General features: G+C 38.3%; 2 protein-coding genes across 11 annotated transcripts in view; one reads left to right on the top strand and one right to left on the bottom strand.

Annotated features, from left to right (window-relative positions):
• PHKB (phosphorylase kinase regulatory subunit beta) overlaps positions 1-442 on the bottom strand; it is a 63,613-nt gene extending 63,171 nt beyond the window's left edge. For 4 of the 9 annotated variants that reach the window (XM_072346639.1, XM_072346643.1, XM_072346642.1 and 1 more), the window contains exon 1: positions 231-369. Coding sequence is in view for 3 of the 9 variants with exons in the window: in XM_072346637.1 (XP_072202738.1) it covers positions 231-318 (88 nt within the window). In the remaining 6 variants the exon portion in view is untranslated. Of the gene's footprint in view, positions 1-230 lie in introns of all 9 variants that reach the window. The other 5 variants (XM_072346637.1, XM_072346646.1, XM_072346641.1 and 2 more) reach the window with 3 other exon arrangements.
• Positions 443-485: 43 nt separating this feature from the next.
• The window catches only part of ITFG1 (integrin alpha FG-GAP repeat containing 1), a 64,989-nt gene continuing 45,592 nt past the window's right edge, over positions 486-19,882 (top strand). Inside the window, exons 1-6 of one of the 2 annotated variants that reach the window (XM_072346647.1) lie at positions 486-727; positions 3,393-3,465; positions 3,865-4,010; positions 5,921-5,978; positions 6,908-6,982; positions 8,394-8,488. In XM_072346647.1, the coding sequence (XP_072202748.1) occupies positions 547-727; positions 3,393-3,465; positions 3,865-4,010; positions 5,921-5,978; positions 6,908-6,982; positions 8,394-8,488 (628 nt within the window). In that variant the 5' untranslated portion in view covers positions 486-546. Of the gene's footprint in view, positions 728-893; positions 916-3,392; positions 3,466-3,864; positions 4,011-5,920; positions 5,979-6,907; positions 6,983-8,393; positions 8,489-19,882 lie in introns of those variants that run through there. The other variant, XM_072346648.1, reaches the window with a different exon arrangement.

The following is a 19,882-nucleotide window of genomic DNA, read 5'->3' as shown; positions in this document are numbered from 1 at the left end:
CCGGCAACAGGTGCGCGGCGGGAGGGAGCAGCTCGGGGCGGCCGGGCCCGCGGTGAGTGACACGCGAAGCTGCGGGAGAGGAACAGCCGAGGGGAGAACCCGGCCGAGGGGCAAAGGAGAGCGGGGTCCGCGAGGGGAAGGAGAGAGAAGGGGGGGCAGTTAGTGAGGGGGAGACGCGGCAGCGAGGAGGGGAAGCAGAGCCCTCCCGGGACAAAGCCGAGCGGTCAGACCTGATCGTTTGGTGCGAGCCCGCAGCTCCATCATCTTCCAGCTGACGTCGGCCATATGGGCCGCCGCCGCCGCGGCCACCGCCGCCATCCCGACGAGCTCCCTCCGCTCCCGCCGCTCCGCTCGCACCGGGACGCCGCCGTCCCCTCGGAGCCGCGGGCGGCGATCTCGGCGCGGTTACCACCGCCGGCCGTAAGTCCCCGCGCGGCCCGTCACGGCGCTGTCGCAAAGCCGCCGGGTCAGCGGCGCCGGGCACGCCCCGCGCTGCCGTAAGTGTGGCGGGCGGGGCGGCGGGAGCCGGGCTCGGAGCGGCGCAGCATGGCGGGATGCCGCCTCGCGCCGGGGCTGGCGCTGCTCGCGCTGCTCGCCCTGGCGGAGCTCGGCGCCGCGCTACAGAACGTCACGACGCAGCTGTTCGGCGCCGAGGCCTACGGCACGCCGGCGGCATTCGGAGACTTCAACTCGGACAAGCAGACGGACCTGTTCGTGCTGCGCGGCGGTGAGCGCGGGGCCGGGCCGGGCGATAAGTGGAGGGGTGCCGTGCCCGGTGTGCGGCTCCGCGTTCCGCTGCGGGTCGGGCCGTGTGAGCGCCGGTGCGGGGCTGCGGCTGGCAGCTGCTGTCCGGGGCCGTGTTGTCAGCGGGGTCCTGCCGGAGGGAGAGCGGCGAGCAGGGAGTGATTCTCCAGGGTAACATCGGCGGTCGTGTTACTTCCGAGGTGCTTCCGGTGTGGTAAATAGTATTTGCAGTGAGGCATGGCTGCGGTTAGGAGAAGCTGGCCTTGAAAGTGAGGTAAAGCCCTCGTCCAGTGGAGGGTATAGCCATAATGTGAGGTTAACAGGCTGTTTTCTCCTGCTTTCATGGTATTTTGAGGTGTAGAATGTTTTGCTCTTGTACAGAGGATGGTTATGTGTCGGCCTATTTGGAGTGTTGTGGTGCCGGGCCGGGTGAAGACCCACACAGAAAGAAGGCTGTCATCTCCCTCGGGTCCGTGCTCAGCTGAGGGGAGGGCCCAAACTCATGGCACACCTGCGGTTAGTGCTGCCTGGGGTACTGGCCATGTACCTGGAAGCACCGTGGCAGATGGGGTGCTATTTGTTTAACCCACCACCTTCCACTTCTGTTTGATGCGCCTTCCGATGTAGGGCAATGTAGAGTTGTTCCCCTGGTGCATTTCAGTGGAGAATTTGGAAACTTCACTGGTATCCTCACTCAGATTTTCTAATAGTGGATTTCAGAGCCGCTTAATTGTTGCTTTTCCCTTCTCTTCACTTTCCTGCATACTATTTCCCCTTTCTTCTGTATTCTTTGAGGACAAGAACTGCAACCAACACCAAGGATGTGTGTGCCACAAGTTGATGTAGAGGTATCACGACTAGCACAGAATCACCAAGGTTGGAAAAGACCTACAAGATCAGGCAGTCCAAATTACAGTTGTCTCCTCCTCTGATAATTCCCAGTAGTCTATTTGTTTTCACTACTGATGAGCGCTGAGCCAAGCTTTACATAAATCTGTTCTTAGTGGCTGTAAAATCTCATTTAGCAAAGTGTGATTAACTTGGAACCCAATGTGTGTAAAGATGCATCTGTTTCAGCGCCATTATTTTACCACCTAGATGATAAAAGTCCATGATGTGGGTATGAGAACTATTAAGTCATGGTCTGAACCAGTGACTGAACACCTGGTGAAGGGGCATAGCCAGCCCTGGGAGCACAGGTGGAAGCACCCTGTGGTCCACTCCTCCCTAACCTCATTTAAGAGCTGGCAGTCACATGGGAAGCCTTTCTCCTTGGAAATAATCTCCTTTGGAGCGTATAGTGGGCTCTGGTCCTTGGAAAGGTGTGAGCAATTCCTTCTTTATTATCGGATTATGACCTCTGCCTTTTTTGGGCGATCCAAATACTGGTTTAAAGCAGCTATACCTGCTATCACCTATTTTTACAGCATGAAATCAACATTACAAGTTTTAGCAGTTGACCTACATCTTTATTATCAGAAGCTCAACCAGCCAGCAGGCTTCTTCCTCTCATGTGCCAGCCTTGTTCATCTGTGAACGTACAGTGCAACCCTGGCTGTATTAGCTTGCCAGATGGGACTGCACTGGTTGCTTCTATCTGTTTGGAAAGGGTTTGTTTTCATTTACTCATTCCTTGGCATCTTCTCCTTTGCAAACACATTTATGGCAGCTATCCTTCCTTTTCATACCTAGGAAATTTCTGTTCTTCCCTTTCACAGTTTTGATCTTTGCCACTGAATTATGCCCTTGACATGTGCTCTTGTAGTTCCAATTTAGCTCTGTAGGATTCTTTTCATGTAGGTATTCTAGTTCTTACATACTGGGATGCTGCAGGTGAGTTTATTAGAGATTTCAGAACACAAATATAATAAAAGATGAGTAACAACGTTGTTTTTTTCTTTTAACTCTACACTGTGGTTTTACTTGTAAAAGTACAAGGACTGCTCTGAAAGTAGTATCTCCTGTTTTATTATGTCAGCTCATAATGTTGGAGGTGGATGTTGTTGGTATGGCAGTAGATGTAACGGGGTATATTGGCAGGAAGGTTTAATGTTTTGTTGCTGTGTAATGGATGGCATCAGAGGGGCGATCTAACAGAATGGTGTCCGATGTGGAAGTATCCTTGAAGCAGCTGAATGTCTGTGGCCTGTATTATTGCAAATAAGGAAGTTCTGCAGGGGGTCGGGTTACTTCTCTGAGTTTCTTAACCTGCATTTGTCTGGAGACTTGGCAAAAATGCATCAGATCCTGTTGTGCCAGAGACAGTGTTACAAGAATTTGTTCAAGTTGACTTTTAAGCTGTAAACCTTTATATAGAACTGATGCATAATGTTTTTCCATAGGTAGTATTTGCTAATTCAGTATAGAAAGTATATTCAAACAGTATGGTAACAATAGCGAGGAGAAAGGGTCAATGCCAAGCCCAAAAGAACGTTCTTGATATTAGCATTCCTCTGATGCTAGTCGATCACCTTAATGATACAATTAGGCTTATAGTATTAAACTGAAGAAACATTTCTTTCGCTTCCTTTCTAATGAGAAAGAAGTGGTTGTATTTTTGATCCTACAAGGAATTACCATTTATAGAGTAACTTTTTATGTCTTGTTTTATATTTATGACCCTTATTGTTGCCTTATTTGCTTCACAGGAAATGAACTGATTATCTTTTTGGCAGACCAAAAGGAGCCTTACTTCAAGCCCCGTGTTAAGTTACCAATGAAGTAAGTATTGATATTGAATGGTGAAATAATGGTAGTAGTCTTCCTTTCTTTTTGACCAGGGGGAGGGTGGGAAGTGCATCTTTACAGTCAGGACTAGAACTGTCTGCTGACTTTATCTGTTTGCCTTTGTGGTTTGCCTTGTGCTTAGGTGAGTTCTTTGAGCAAGAGGTTTTTTGAGTAATTTCTGGTACTCTTTTGTTTTCCTTCTTTAATTTTGTGGTTCATGTGGTATAATATCTGGAGACGAGTTTTGTCATGCACGAAATTAAGTAGTAGGTGTGACTTCCCTCCCCCTTAGGCAGTTTGTGTGCTTTGGTTTTTCTTTGTACTCGCATCTGGTTTTTATGTACACATTAGCCCCATTATTTGCACTTGAGGCCCTTTTGTTTTTAATTTTAGATCTCTAGGTGTTATCATAACCAGTGTAGTTCCAGGAGACTACGATGGTGACTCACAAATGGATGTGCTCCTGACTACCCGGACACAAAATCATGGCAAAGATGAACTTTCAGCATTCATTTTCTGGGGACACAACCAAACATTAGGTGAGTTACTGAGACTGCTTATTAACTAGATTTTTGGATTTCTTAATAATTACAAGTGTTTTCAGTAAGTTGTGCCACAGTACATTTATGCTTAAAGTAATGATTAGCAGCTGTGCAACTTCACAACCATGTAGTATTTTGCTATTAAACAGTATTTAGTAATTGTAAGGTGGAATGATACAAAGATGGTAACAGATATTCAAAAGGTTATTTATGAGGAAAAACCTCACCAATATGGATGCCTTCTCTGGGAAATGCTGAGGCAATCTCCAAAAGATGCTGCCCTAGTGGTGGTCAGCCCTTAAATGAGGTCTATAGGAGCTGGAGTCAAGCTCCACCCCTTCCAGGAGCACAGCTAAATTTCTCTCACCTGTGCTCCCGCAGGTGACCTGACACTTGCCTCAGCTGATTAATCAGAGGTTCAGGCTGTGATTACCAACTTCCTGTACAGTAATTAATGTAGAAAACAAAGCTAAAATTCTTGCTTTTATATCATGCAACAGGCATAACCAAACAGTGTTACAGAGTGTAGTAACTGACCATCTAAAAGGTTACTTGTTGCAGCTTCCCTGTTACACCTGTGAGGATAATCACAAGGATTATCCCAGAAGACTACCATATTTGATTATAGAATGTGCTAAGAACATTCTGCGTACAGTTGAGAGCTTACATTTTCAAAATGTCACACCTAAACTGACCCACAATGATATAACTCACATATTGCTGTTTAAACCAAATTGTTTAAAGACAAACTCACTCTGATATAGGTTTTGGGGAAGAAGTTATCAAGTCTCTGTCACTGGAAGTTCTCAAGAACCTTAGACAATCATCTTTCAGCTGTATTCTGGGCATCTAGCAGTGTCCTGACTGTATCTGAGGGTAGAGTCATAGACTATGTGAGCACTTGAAGTCTCTTTATTTTCTTCTGAGTTGGCTAGAAAAGCTTTTTGGGAAGAGTTTACACTTTGAAGGACTGTAAAGCCACAGAACATCATCTTAATTGTACAAAACCTATTGAAAAATAATAATATGAACAACTATATAATAAAATAGCTATAGATGAGGCAAAAGTTGGGTGGTGTTAGAGGCCATTGGCTCTGGCTTTATTCAGAGAAGAAATGAGCAGCCTAGAAGACTGCACTTGATTGAGTGTTGAGAGAAGAATGTAGTTGTAGCATTAGGAGGAACGTGAAGGATTTAGATGATCTAATGCTGTCTTACTTGTGAATAAACAAACTATGGGAGAGATGCAATTAGAGCTTAGAAATGAGGCAGAGGTTGGTATGCAATGAGACTACAGGAAATGTATGTGGTGCTTACCAGGATGATGGAAGTATGACAAATCAAGAGCGAGATAATGTGGAGACTGCAATTAAGACAAGAAGTACGAAGTACAGGGAGACAGGGGTACTGGAATGCTGGGATTAGAAGAGAAAGGAAAGTGTGAGAGGTGATAACCTGGTTAAGACTTAAAATCCTCATTTCCCATTTCAGTAGTCTATCTCTTAATTTCAAATGTGCAGTGGATCTTGTCACTGTACAATATATTGCTAACAAAATGTTAAACAGAAGTCCTGTGTGCAGTGATAACTTTGGAGTATCTTCATCCCAGGTAGTTCAGATTTCATATGAATATGGGTTTTCATAAAACAGATTTCAGTAAGATTGGTTTATGAGTTGGAAGTTTCAGTGAAGAGAGAAGAAGCTTCAGCATTTGAGCTGGTACTTACCTTCCTGTCCAAAATTAAAAGCTTGAAGTTCTCTCCAGGAGCATTTTGTTGTGTATGCTTATATTTTTTCCTTATTATAAAATTAATAGGTCTTAACTAATAGAAGAAGGTTTATATGTGCTAAATGTTACTGTAATAACACATTTGTAATTTAATAGAAGGAATATTTTCTGTTTTCAGATCTTAACCATAAAACTATGATAAATAAGACTTTCCATGATGAGCCTCTAGTGATGGAGTAAGTATTGACTACCTTTTTAGTTAAAGTGTTTTGCGATACTAATAGTAACTGTGTAAGTGTGTTTTAACACTGAAATTTAAAACATGCTCCTCTGAAGAAGAGGATGGTTTGTGGTTTGTTGAGTGACCTAATAAAAGATAATAAAACATAGTTTTGTAAAGATGGCTGATATAAATTATATCACTCTGGCCACAGAAACTAAATAATCTTCGAAATTTTTTCAGTTCAGTACTCAGTATTCTATGCAAAAATTAAATAAATAAATAAAAGTCATTTATTTGTAGTGAATTTCAAAGGAAAAAAATACGTGGAAAATCAAGCAGGAATGACAGGCAGCAGGTACTTGGGGGAAGGAGTTTCTTTGTGTACTTCTTGTAGGCAATGTATATTTGTATATTGTATTTTTAGTTTATATTTATGCCTTATTTGCAATGTCAAATAAGATGTGTTTAGTGGGTTATGCTGCTGAGACCTCATCATCTTCCAGTAGCGATGAAATTTAAAGCTTGTTAAGAAAACTCCTGCTCATTTAAGTGTACAGCTATACAAGATCTATGTATTTATCTGGGAATTGGAGAATCCTTGTTTTGGAAAGAGTGGAATGGTAAGAGAGTCTAGAGAGAAGTTTTTGATCAGTTCTGACTTCTTAAATTTGAATGAGCCTTTAAGGAAAAGAACTAGACATATTTTTTCTTGTTAGGTAACATGAAGTGACTCATACAACTAGGAAATCAAATGCATGGCATAGCTCAAAATACTTAGTGGTCTTTGCATTACTACTAGCAGCTCAGAGAAGAGCCTACACAGCTGAAAACTATTAACTGCCTGTTGGGAAAATGCTAACTAAGTACAGGATCGTTAAAGAATGGTCAGTTTTGAATCCTGGAATGAGTTAAGGTAATACTGAAACTGTTTTTCACTTTCAGCTTTAATGGTGATTTGATTCCTGATATCTTTGGTGTTACAAGTGATTCAGATAAGCCACAGATACTGATAGGCGGGTAAGCTACGTGTTTATTAGCATGAATTTCAGCAACTTGTTTGAAACTTGCGGCTCCTTATGTTTCATAAGAAATGCAGCTATTGATGTAGCCACTGTTTTAGGTTCCTGTACAATCAATACTACTTTGTTCTAAAAGAAAGTGTATGTTAGGAATTCTTTGCTTTCCCATGTGGTTTTCTGGAGTTATTGTTTTAAGAGGTCTGTTATCCCAGGAGAAATCAATCAGATGATTGCTCTGTCTCTATGGCAACTATACATCAGCTTTCTATTGTGCATTTCCATGGCCCTTAAGAAATGTTTGTCTGTTTTGTTTTTTCTCTCCATCATTAAGTATTTGACAAGTGTACTTAACAAGTCTATACCTGCTGCTGAGTGGTGGTTATTGTCATTTCCTCAGAGGTGATTTGGAGGTAACATAGGGCAAATAACATTTAAATGTGTAGTGAAAACTAAATAGTCTTCTTTGCAATGTGGTTTTGTTCATTAATCCTAAGTTGAATTTCATTGCATTTCTTTAAATTGATGGCTTGTGGAACGGAACTTTCACTTCTGTGACACTTTCTGAAAGTAACAGTAGATACTGAAAAATTTGAGCTTTGAAAGAAAGGAAAATGAAGGTTAGATGAGTAGTACGTTAATACAAAGAAGCTGACTGAGGTCAAAATAAAACTGAGCTATGCATAATATAAACGGTGTCTTACATGGGGAAAAAAAGCTTTATTTCCTTTGCTCAGAAAAACGTTTTTCTACTTTAAATTTAAAAACATTTTAAATAAAAGTAGAGCTGCGTAACTTCCTTGGCAAAAGAACTAGAAAATACTTCATCATTTCTGTAAGAGGGCAGAGGATGGTTTTTGTTTGATTGTGGGTTTCTTTGTTATCGTTCTTGTTCACTTTTTATTCTAAACTTTCAGAAAAAGACAAGAAATTGTATCACCTCTTCAGGAAATGTCATCATCAGCGTATGAACTATTTCAACAGGATGAGATTATGTCCGTTTTTTTTATCTGTTGGTCCAAAGGAAATTTCATAAGTGCTGATAGTAAAACGGCTTGAGGAAAAGGGGAGGGTGGGGAAGTTTTCGGGATTTATTGTGGTGGAAGTCCAGGCTGTCTGTTTCAATTTGAGCATAGTGATGCTCTCCTGTGCAAATAAACCTATTTTAGAAAGTTAATATAACCTAACTGAAGCTTCTCCTCTATGAATCATCCCTTAGAAAACATTTCAAGCAGTTACTTATATTGTATGCTAAGCTGTAATGTTCATTAAGTGGTAGAAGAATGCAACTTATGATTTTATTTTTTTGGTGGGGTTTTTTTTGTTTATTGTTTTTGTTTTTTGTTTAGGTATATTATCATATTTAACAGTCTGTTGGCACTGATGAAATTGCTTTTTTTCTTGCCTGATAGGAACTTATCACGGTATGCTGCACTGGATACCCAGAGTAGAATGTATATACCACACTCGCATGCATTTATAGACTTAAACAATGACTTCACAGCTGGTAAGTCTTAAGTGTTAAATATTTTTCTAAGATGATTTATCCCTTTAATTTGTTAAATTATTCGGTTATAATTTAATATTTATTGTGTATACTATACATGAGTTATCACAGTGTTACATATAGTATATATCCTTCTAAAACTGGGCAGTTGCTCTAGAATGCTCTGTTCAGTAACTGTGCTCTTGCTACTTGTGATTTTTAATCAGTATCTACACTTTAATGTTGTTTTTTTATCAGTATCTAAACTCTAAATAATGTTGGTTTTTAATTTAAAAATGCAAGAATGAATAATAAAATTTTCTGGTTTATAATTTAATGGAAAATAATGCTTGTTCTGAATAATTGTTTGCCATCAAAGCATTTTCCTCTTAGTGACATTTCTCCACTATTAAGAGTTTGCAAATCTGTTGGGTGCTTTGCTGCATTTCCTTCATTTTCATCTGAAAGTAGTTCATTCAGAGATGTTTTTTTCAGCACTGGACTTGACTCACAATTTGTTTCCTAAAGATATCAATGTGATTTCATTCTATTTTGTTATAGTTTATTCCCGCACTGAGAAAACTGCACGTGAGACTTCTTATTCTATTACAGTATGAACAATCCTATAGGCTATTTATAATCCAGCATTCACAAAACATACTGCAGGCAGTTTTTGTTGTTGTACATAATAACTGTATTCTTGCTTTGTTGATGGTGATTTTGTTTTGTTTAATGTTTGTTTAGGTCAAATGTGTAATGCATCTTAGCCTTCAATTACCAGAGGTCTATTTATCACTTACGTGGTTCATATTTCAAAGCATATTCAAATATCTTGCTAAACTTCATTTACTTTCTTAGAACACTAAATGGATTTTGAAATGCTTTTTTCTAGATGTGCTTTATACATCAATTCATTTATGGTAGCTTGGGAAGCAGAGATTATTATTATTATTATTTTTTCCCCTTTTTAGTATTATGGGAATGGGAGAGTCCATAAACTTAATTAATATGCTTTTCATTTTCAGGGATTAAGTTAATTACTTTAGCGCACAGTCAAACTGTAACGCTCATTTCTGGCACACTGCTGCATGAAGCTGTCAAGTGAAAATTCCAACTGGAAAATTAAGTATATGGTTGCTTATTATAATCAGTATCACGTCAATAACCAGTGCTAAGGCACTTAGCTCTGTGCACTCTTTGAAATTTTGTTTGGGCAGAGAAGAGGTCCATTCTGGGTGGTTTTTTTTTTAGGCTGAATATATGGACATGTAAGGTAGGTACAAGTAGGAACTACTGAGTAATTCCTGTGAATCAGTCACAATTAGAAGGATTTTGGCAAGCAAACTCAGAGCTATCTGTGACAGCCAAGTTAGCCTAAAACTGTCCTGAAAGTTCCAGTTAGTGCTGGTGATACATGGGAAATGTATCCATTCAGAACAAATAGATGGCAGTATCTGTGTGGGGAGTACTAGGAGCTTTTATTTTCATATTTGGGGATGTGAATAGAAGCTTCTGGGAAACCTCCCCACTCAAAGACACAGATTTTTTTGTTCCTTCTCGCAGCACAGATAGATATCCTTGGGCTGGAATCTATGGGCCAAACCAGTCTGTAAATCGTTGACAGTTATGTTAGAGCAATCTAAGGGAAAGTTTAAGCAAAATAATCCATTCTGAGAAGGAAAATGGAAAAAATATTACAATTAAATTATTTTAAGTAACTGTTAGTAATGTGGGAAGCTGCTTTTGCTAACCCTATGAAAGCTAGATCAACAGTCAGCAATGCATATGTTGCAGAAAAATAACACTTTATCAGTGATATTTGATATTTCATGGCTGACATGTTATTCCAGGACTGGCTGCTGCCAAAATGAAAAGCCACCTGGTCCTGACTGTACATTTATGGCAGTTGGCTCTCATCTGCTCTAGTAACTGTATGAGAGAGAGTTATTAAGCTGATGCAGGTTATCATGGAGCTTCAGGGCTGTCAGAGCTAGTGTAAGCACAGAGAGAAGATAGACTCCTCTCTTTAGTAGCAGCAGATGATCGTAGTTTGCCTGTAGTCAAGCATTAAATTGCACCTTGAGATTCATTGCGACTCTTGGAAAAAAATATGTATATACCTGTTTTGTGTTCTCACAGTGTCTTCTTTAATTTGCACTTGGCTGTAGAGAGTTTGGCAAATGACTCATGGAAGTAATAATAAAAGTAGTCAGCTGTGATGTGGTTTTGTTTACTTTTTGTTTTGCTTTCAGTTAAAAACAAACAAACAAAAAAAGTAACCCATATGTAACTGCACACCTGGTACTGGTAATACTGGGATTCTAAATGCGCTCTGCCAAACAGCACCAAAATAACAGGCTCATACTGCTGAAGTTTGCACACAGCTACCCTGTGTCTCTGCACAGTCTGGGTAGACTTCACAGGACTGTTCAGTGTTTCTTCTATTTGTTTAGTTCTGTCAGTGTAGCTGGGGCAGCACAGCCTTACAACACCAGGAAAGGGAGGTTACCATTCTTGCTATATTATTTTTCAGTGTAATCTGTTATTTATTGGTTGATCGAGGTAGAGCTAGTGAAAATGTTCTTGTGACAATATTAACATGCACTCACTGCCATTCGTGATTTGGAACAAAATTTGAAGGTTTTGGTCCATGTTAAAATCCTATTAATTGCAAGGGAGGAAATGACAAGGGTACAGAAGTGTAGTCTGCATGTTGAAGTCCAAAAGGCTTAATACTATTACAGAATTCAGTACTGCTGTGGTGCTTTTTGACTGAAAAAAATCAAGTCCTCATTTGACAGTGCCACTGTTTATGATTATGAGGATAAGAAGCCCTTACAATGCCCAGTGTTCACTTTTTTTTATATTAAGACTTTTTTCTAATGTTCTGAAATGTTCTGGGGGCTCTTTGTGTTGTACAGCAGATGGAACCAATTCAGTGGTTTTTATTCTAGACTATTTTTGGTAACTCCATTATTATAAACAGCTTATGAGATTTAAAGTGTGCTTGACATTCAAAAAAAATAATAATAAAATCAAAAATCCTCTCTGAGCTGAGAATCTTTTCTGCTAGTTTATTGTCTAATCCATTTTCAACCTGCCAGGATATAAACACTCAAAACAGAGATCTTAATTGGCACGTTTCTCCTGCTCTGGGTGAAATGAAGTCAAATTGTTCTGATTTCATTGTATGAGAACGTGTTCATAAAGATGTTTTTAATCCCTAACAATGCTTCATGAAAGGCCAACTGTGTAAGGATTTTACAAATCCAGAAATCCACTAACCAGAACAAAGATAATACTAATCTTTCTCGGTGAGATTTAAACTATGTTGTTTCAGATAGTAATGCTGCTGCTGTTTTTCAATTAAACCATCATCATATCTCTTTTTATCATTTTTAATTTGGTAAGTAAATTTAAGTTAGGCTCGTAATATTAAATAATCCGTGTAAAAACATGCAGTATCAATTTTTTTTCCAAAGGGTCTATTTGTGCTTTGTGGATAAGGATAAAAAAAAAATACAAAATTTTTAGGCATGCTCTTCGTGTCTATTAAGTGTGTGCTCCTCTGGGGAAGAGTGTCTGGTTCACAGAATGGCTGCATTTGGACAGGGTGTCTGGAGATTGTCTAATTCAACCTGTCCAAAGCGGGATTAGAGCACGTTGTTTAGGGTTATGTCCCGTTGTCTTTTGAATGTCTGCAAGGACAGAAGCTTTGCAACCTCCCTGGGCAATATTTTCCAGCTTTTAACTACTCTGACAGCAGAAAAAGTGTTACATTTTAGTGGAATTTCTTGTGTTCCCGTTTGTGGCTATTGTCTTTCATTCTGCTGGTGGGTGCCAACCAGGCAAGAATCTGGCTTTGCCAGACCTTGTCTCTACATATGCACATATACTTTATCAAAAAGCAATTTAATTTTAAATATTATATCTCAGTGTTTTCTAAGCAGTACAAGAAGTTGTGCAGTGTATAGTATAGTATATGCTCATTTTTACCTCACAGTTACACTTCGTAATGCCTCAGCCTAAATAAAGTCACACTCTTCACTAGTGTGGTGTGCCCTACTGAAGTGACACAAAAGGAATGTGTGGCCATTGAGAAATGTTCTACCTGCTTAAAAACAAAGAACAGTGAAATTAACGCTGAACTTGAGATAAAAATAGTGCAAGTTCTGCTATCTGCTAGGTTTATCATTATATGCATTTAGTGATATAGCTGAATGAACTCAGCGGTTCATTAAAGAGCTGTGTGTAGCTTACTGAAAAGATAAAATATAACTGGGTAAAAAACACAAAATCAAGTGAGTATCTACATACAAAGTTTGATCATTTCTCAGCAATAAAAGTGTATTTTATAATGAGATGATGTTTTTCATTTTGGAATTTGAAATTTGAGGTCTTTATGTCTTCAGTGTGGAGGAAATGATAAGAATATGTAATTGCAGTGTTTTATAGACGGATGAGACACTGGCTACATTTTAAAACATTGTATTCATTCATTCACTGTTTTTTTTTCCTTCACACCTGAAAGGTACTGGTTTATTCCAGAACCCTTTTTTTTTTTTATTTGCGAAGGATCTGAACTTTCAGCCTAGACATTTGAGGTCAGAATTGTATCTTACATCAATGTCATATTTTACACATACTCTGAAATAGACTGAAAGGTGAGAAAAATGTGGTGACCCTTGTTAGCATGAGGTTACTAGGTGTTTAGTAATATGTAATCACAGTTATTAGCCTGTTTAAGACCATCATCTTTAAGTTAATAACAATAGGCAAGTCTGGACAGATTAAGGTGTGTTTTATACTGCAAGACTGTCTAAATGAGCATTTCCAAAGGACACTCCATGGGTAAGAAACCTGTCTTAAAAATGTCATATCATCAGACAGGAAGATATACATCACATAATATAAGTATTTGAGCAGGATTTAACTCTTGCAGCTTCCAGTAAGATTAAAAGTACCTTCCTTTTGTATTAACCCACTCAGTTTAAAGTGAATAGGAACTCAGTATTTCTCAGAAATGTGTATCAGATGTGTTAGCCAAGAGATGGAGATAGTACTGGTTCATTTAGAAAACAGTGTTCCCAGCATGGTCATCACACTGAGAACTGTTGAACTATGTGGACTCAGAAATGGAGCAAAGTGTTACAGCTGAAAACTGAGGCCAAGACAAGTAGAAAGCACTTGATAAAGGCTACCCAGAACTGCTGTATAGCTGGGTGCTGATTACCAGTCATCTATTTCAAGCTCGACAGCAGAAAGATTTATTTGGTTTTGCTGTAGTTGCTTTGTATCAGTCAGCAGGTTCAGATAAATAACTTGAACCAAGCCAAGGTTCCCGATGAACCTGTATTTACAATAACTGTTAAGTTTACAAGTCTTCTATTAAGAAATAGGGCATCTCTGCAAATATTGAAATGAAAAAGTTTAAAAGTTCAAATCTGTGAGGACAAACTACCTTGGACTCACAATCATGCTGCAGCTTTTATCTTGGGGACAGATGTATCATTGAGTGCTATGGAAGATATCTAGTGTACTATTTTGTGCCTTATTTGGTTCTGTGATTCAAAAGTTTGGAAATACTGCTTTTGCAGCCTGTCGTGTGTTTAACACCAGCACATGGTGTGCATAATTGCAGATATTTCTGGAACTGTTTACAGACAGTGAAAGAAAAATCGTATATTTGATTTTGGGAAGAGTAAAGTGGGAACAGTCGTTAGTCAGAAACAGCTTGGTATAAGCTAATTGCCGGTCTCTTTACTGGTTTCTGATGGTTAATTTTCTTATGTTGTTTTGCTTTAGGAATCTAGAAACCTAATGTCCCAGAACGTTTACGATGTGTTTTCACTTCGATTCCTAATGATTTTAAACACATATACGTAGGCAGCTTTCTTCTTGAAAACCATTCATTCAGTTCTCAAGTCATTTTTCTGTTGTGAAGTTAAACCTTGATTCTGAAGACTCTCCATTCCCTGATGACACATTCAGTTAGATTTTTTTTTTTGGTTAGTTGTGTCTTGCTAGAAGGTAGTGACCCTTCTGCAATATAATGTACTATTAAAGCTTATTTTATGCAGTAGGTCTGTGCTTATTCTCTATCAAAACAACCAGGCTTATTATGATTGTAAACAAATTATCTAGCCTTTTAAAGCTTAGCTCAAGTGGCATTTTAAAAATCTGCAGTGTATGTTTATGTGTATATACACCAATGTGTGCACACTGTCTTTGTCTGAAGTCTATGAACGTTTTGTGGGTTTTACATTTATTTTTGAAAATATTTTTACTATCTGAAAATGAGTTATCTCCTTGGATGTCCTGTGGGATGTGACCTTCTGTTACCTGTTATTTCTCTTGGTATTGAACACTGGGCAGGAACATGGACAGTGCCTGCTACCTTATTTAAGACAAAACCAGAGTTGGTTAAATTACTAGCTATGTATTCTTTTTATGCTGCTGGGATTGGTCTGTCTTTGCCTTTACTGCTTTAATTATATTGATGAGGTAAGCTATAAATAAGAAAATAAGGAAGGAGCTCTATAGAAAAGTAACAGCTATTTTATTTTGTTTTGCCTGATCTTTCTAAAAGATTCCCACCACCTTTGCTATCTGTTTTGTAGCTATAATATTAAAATCACCATAATGAATTACCTTTCTCAATTTTTTAGTTATATACTGATGTATTGATACATTAATATGGTTTTTTTAATGGGAATCAGTAACTTCATATAGGTGAGAAGTAAACTGGTTCTGCCCAATCAGCATTTGGTTGATGAATCATTGAACAAGAAAATAGATTCGGAAAATACTCTTAGTACTGAAAGTGTTTATCTTATATTTCTTGAAATAATATTGTTAGCTTCATAATGAAAATAAACACAATTTTCTGTCTGAGAACTTGCATCTGAAGTACAAAAACCCAGAGGAATAGTCCCTTGTGGTCTGCACATTCAGATGCAATATCTGCTAAGCATACAATTACTTTAGAACTTTTCCATTTAAATTATCCTTTTGAATTAATGCATATACTTGTGTTTTGGTTTGTTTGTTTTTTTTTTTTCTGTAATCATTTTTATTAAGGAAAAGGTATTTCAATGCTTAATCTTTTTGTTTATAAATATCTGTTTCACTAAGGAGTTCTGGGAAACACTTATTAAACAAACCAAAAATTGAAGAGCAGAAGCAATGCAGAATCTCCTTATTATAACTACGTTTCTTAAGGATGTGCAAACAAAAAAACCAAAGTGCTTTTGCTTAGATTTTTCAGAGGATGAAGTGAGTGTATATTTGATGAAGAGTGGTTCCCATAATTATTATTTCACGTGATTAGCACCAAAAATCAATGGCAAGTAAACTGGAAATTGATTAGCATTGGTGCTTGGATTGGTATCTGTGTTCTAAAAGCTAAATTAGTACAGCTGTGAAGTAGATGTACTCGATGTGTGATACTAATGCCAATATGACCAAACAAATCTGAGAACCAAACTAGAGAGTTGCTCTACTCCCATGAAAACTTATGAACTAGGCACAAAAAATTGTTGCTGTTTCCTTGTAATAAAGAAATAAGACCGTGTGTGAAGGTTTTGTATAAAATTAGGGTTTTGCATATGAAAAATATCCGTAGGTACTAAAATAAGTTGTATGTTTTTTCTATTTTAAATATGCTTCTCCTCTTTTTTTCCCCATATTAGGTGGTTGATGTCTGGTGGAAACGGGGGAAAGCTGTATTTTATGTAGGCCTTAGACCTTGGGGCATTTAATGATTTTAATACAGTTGTCAGTTCAACCATCTTGTCAGTGCTTGAATTTGAAGCATAGACTTTTAGTTCAGCACACTGTTTATGTTTACCAATTTGTACAATCAGACATATCCACAAATAACTTGCAGTTGAATGTTGTGCATGTTGGAAATATACACAGACCTGCATGTTCTTCAACAGAAGTGAAAAAATCTTTTTAGGCACGTTTGACGTGTACCCATTTTTTCTAACTGGTTAATACCTTATTTTGTAAGGGGGAGGCTCAGACTTCATGTCTTCTGATAGGGTTTAAAAAATAGGAGCATTTGCTCGTTATTAACCTAGAGTTCTGAAGCAAATATGAAACTGTAACTTAAGAATGTTGCTTATGCCCTGGCGGTTTCTGAAGATAAATGTAGTTGCTGAAGGTTTTAATTTTGAAATAAAGCCCTCTGACATTAAACAGAAAGGTCAAATCAGTTATTAGTGAAATGAACACTCTACCTATAAATAGTAGTGTTTTTTTATAACTCTTAAAAGTGAACAAAAATAACAAGGTTAATTAAAAGTGAACTTGAAGCACATTCTGTATAGTTTGCCTTTGTTGCAGTCTCCTAATAGTGCTAATAAGTAAAAGTAATATTGGAGGTAGTTTTGTAATATCTGCTTCAGCAAGACTACCAGAATTATTCCAGTTGGGCTGAAATCTTCTAAGCTGTCAGTCTGCCTCTGCTCTGAACTTGTTCTAACCTTCAGTTATGTTTGATTGGACCCTCTTACAAACTGAAGCTGGTTTAGTATTTGGTAACTTAGGACAAATTTCCCCAGAATGACCTAGTACTTGTTGTGAGACAGCCTTCCCAAGACACAGTATGGTAGTCTTGCTTTGGCTGTTTTAATTAAAAACCTACATAACATTTAGCCAACTTGAAACACGTTTTGGAAATTTTTAAGTTTTGTCTTCCCTCTCCTTACTTGCTATTGCTGAGATTTAAAACCTCCACGTGACCTGAAAATTGTCAGGGATTAATGAAGCTTTTCCTTCCATGCATTTTGCAGTCAAGATTCTGACTTATAAAATGTATTTAACAAAAAAAAAAAAAGTAGACATTGTAGGAAGAGTAGGAATGCTTTCCTGTTTGAGGAGTTTAAATCCCAGATTGATCAGAAGTGTTAGTAGTTATATGATGTTCTATAGATGTACTATATGAAAATGTTGTCAACCATGGTTCTATCTCAAGTTATGGGTGCTGGGTATTGAAATTTGTTCACTACATGCAGATGTATGTGGTGCAGCCTTGACATCAATACAAGGTAGATCTGAAATCACTAAAGCTGATGCTGTCTAATTGTATAAGTTTTACTTATCTTCCTGGGAAGGTTTTTCATTTTAACTGGGCCATATTTTGATACAATGCCAAAACTAGCTGATCCCATCAAATAAAGGTGGATGGAACCGCAGGCATTCCTCTGTAATGCACTTGTAGCTTATTGATGCTTACTAAATTGAACTATAACTGATTTTTCTCACCAAATCACTTGTTAAGGAAAGTGAGGCTGTGACTGGAATGTTAATAGCAGTGTGTCAGAGCCGGTGCCAGATGTCTTCTGTATTATATATTTCCTTAGCTTGGTTTTCAGTCTCATGGATCTAAAATGACAGGTAGCCTCCTCGGTTCTTTAACTTACTGGTAGATTGTTGACCTCTGTTTATGAATTTTCCTATTACTTATGGTTTTTGTTAACAACTCCCTGCTAAATCAAAAGTAACAAAACCTACCTAAATGCAAACATGCTTCTCTTTGCATTTGTTTAAGAGAAACACTTCCTCTCTGATGATAATGCTTTTTTTTCTTCTAGTCATTCAGTTGCACTGTAGGCATTAAATTTTGTGAGACCTCCCTGAATCTAATGTCACCCGCCATCCCAGCTATCAAGGACTTGTCTTTCTTATGTCCTGAAATAAGAATAGCAGTAAGAACTCCTCCTGCAGACCTAGTTAGTGGTCTGTCCAACAATCCCTATGTTCTTTGGCAGTAGAAGAGTGGCCATACTGATTTTTATGTATTTATACTGTAGTCCATTTTCATTGTATATGTCCAGAATCTACAACTGTTGTAGTGTTGTCAAAGATAAATCCATGCCTGTTCTGCTTAGTGTCCACTTATGTACCTATGATCTATTGAAAGCATACAGAGTAACGTTTTTGTATTTTGTAAATAATACAGTAAACAATGAGCTCAAGTTTATTTCATTTTATAACCTTGGGTTGCAAATATCAAATATTGCACTGCTGTCAGGTTTGTTAGCAGTTGAACAGAGTGGTCCAGCACTCCATGCTTTCTGTTTTTTCAGCTCATAGATACGTGTGCAAATAGTTTTGTTTTCAGCTGAAGTAGCTACCACAGCTTCCTCCCAAAGGCAGTGTGGCAGCATGTCTTTAAACAAGTGACATTTCCCTAGCATTTGTAATATGATATACATTCCTTCTAGGAAGGAGGTGTTCAATTTTCTTGACTTTGCTGGAAGCAAAACAAAATTGTTGCAGTTTTCAAGATGATTAGTGTATTAAAATACAAAAAAAGTATAGAAATTAACTGTGTATGCTGACATGCTGTTCAAGTACTAAACATACTTATCCTAACACATTTGTTCCACGTTTTCTCCTGCAGCACCCATATATTAAAGAAGGTAGTAATGATAGACCGTGGAAAGCAATAGTGACAGTTGTAAAATACACCTGCTATGGACACTCCTTTGGGAAGGAGGTGCTTGCAGATTGTTTGCTATGATTATATAGGAAAGGATATTTATAAATACCACACTTATTAAAGATGGAACCGATAAGAATTAGTTCTTGTTCCTAAGCACCAAAAGTATATGTGATAAAGTCAGGATCTTAGAATAAGTTAGGTCTGAAGTAACCTTTGGAAGTTTTGTGGTCTAAAATAATGCAGCTGGTTCTAGAACTACAGGTGATGTTGCTGTAGAGATGTTAATTTGCCTTATGGGAAATCTCAGTTTGTTGCTTTAATTTTGGAGCAGTGTGGCACCAGCTCATCTGCTATTTATGGAAGATGATCTGCAATCCTTATCTGCCTTCATGTTTTTACCAGCACAGTGTAACATGGCAGTAGGCTTGGAGCTACTTTGTTGCCTTGATTCTCCCTGTCTGTATATAGTGTTACAAGCCTCGAGTTTGCAGAAAGGAGGGAGAGAGGAATGTATCAAAGAGGAAAAAGGGGCAAAAATAACTTAGTTGCGTTCTAGAGAAGCGGTTCTCAAGGTTCTCTTTAGAGGCTGGAGGAAAGTTTGGTGTGAAATGGACATGTTGCTGAATTTAATCATTGTAGCAGGTGATATTCAGAACCTGGTTTGTATGGTGGCTGAAGGCTTTAAATCTGTGAACACCTCTATTATCTTAGCCTAGTAAACATTTTAGACATCTTGAATTACTGTCTTTGTATTAGCTCTTTGTAGTTTGACTTAGATTTAGTGTCATGATTTATTCCTCCTACGCTGCAGATAACTTAATGCGTTCCTTGTGTTTATTACCCTGTGATATAACAGCCACTGTGACTTCTCCCCAGTCTCCCCCACCTTGTTTATTGTTTATCTGAAAGCAACTTTTGATTCTGATCCTCACACCTAAGATTTTATATGCCTGTCCTTCCTT

The sequence above is a fragment of the Excalfactoria chinensis genome, chromosome 11 (genome assembly GCF_039878825.1).
Source record: "Excalfactoria chinensis isolate bCotChi1 chromosome 11, bCotChi1.hap2, whole genome shotgun sequence".
Classification (NCBI taxonomy): Eukaryota; Metazoa; Chordata; class Aves; order Galliformes; family Phasianidae; genus Excalfactoria; species Excalfactoria chinensis.
The sequence above is the reverse complement of the archived record's forward strand: the minus strand, read 5'-3'. Positions and strand labels throughout refer to the sequence as shown.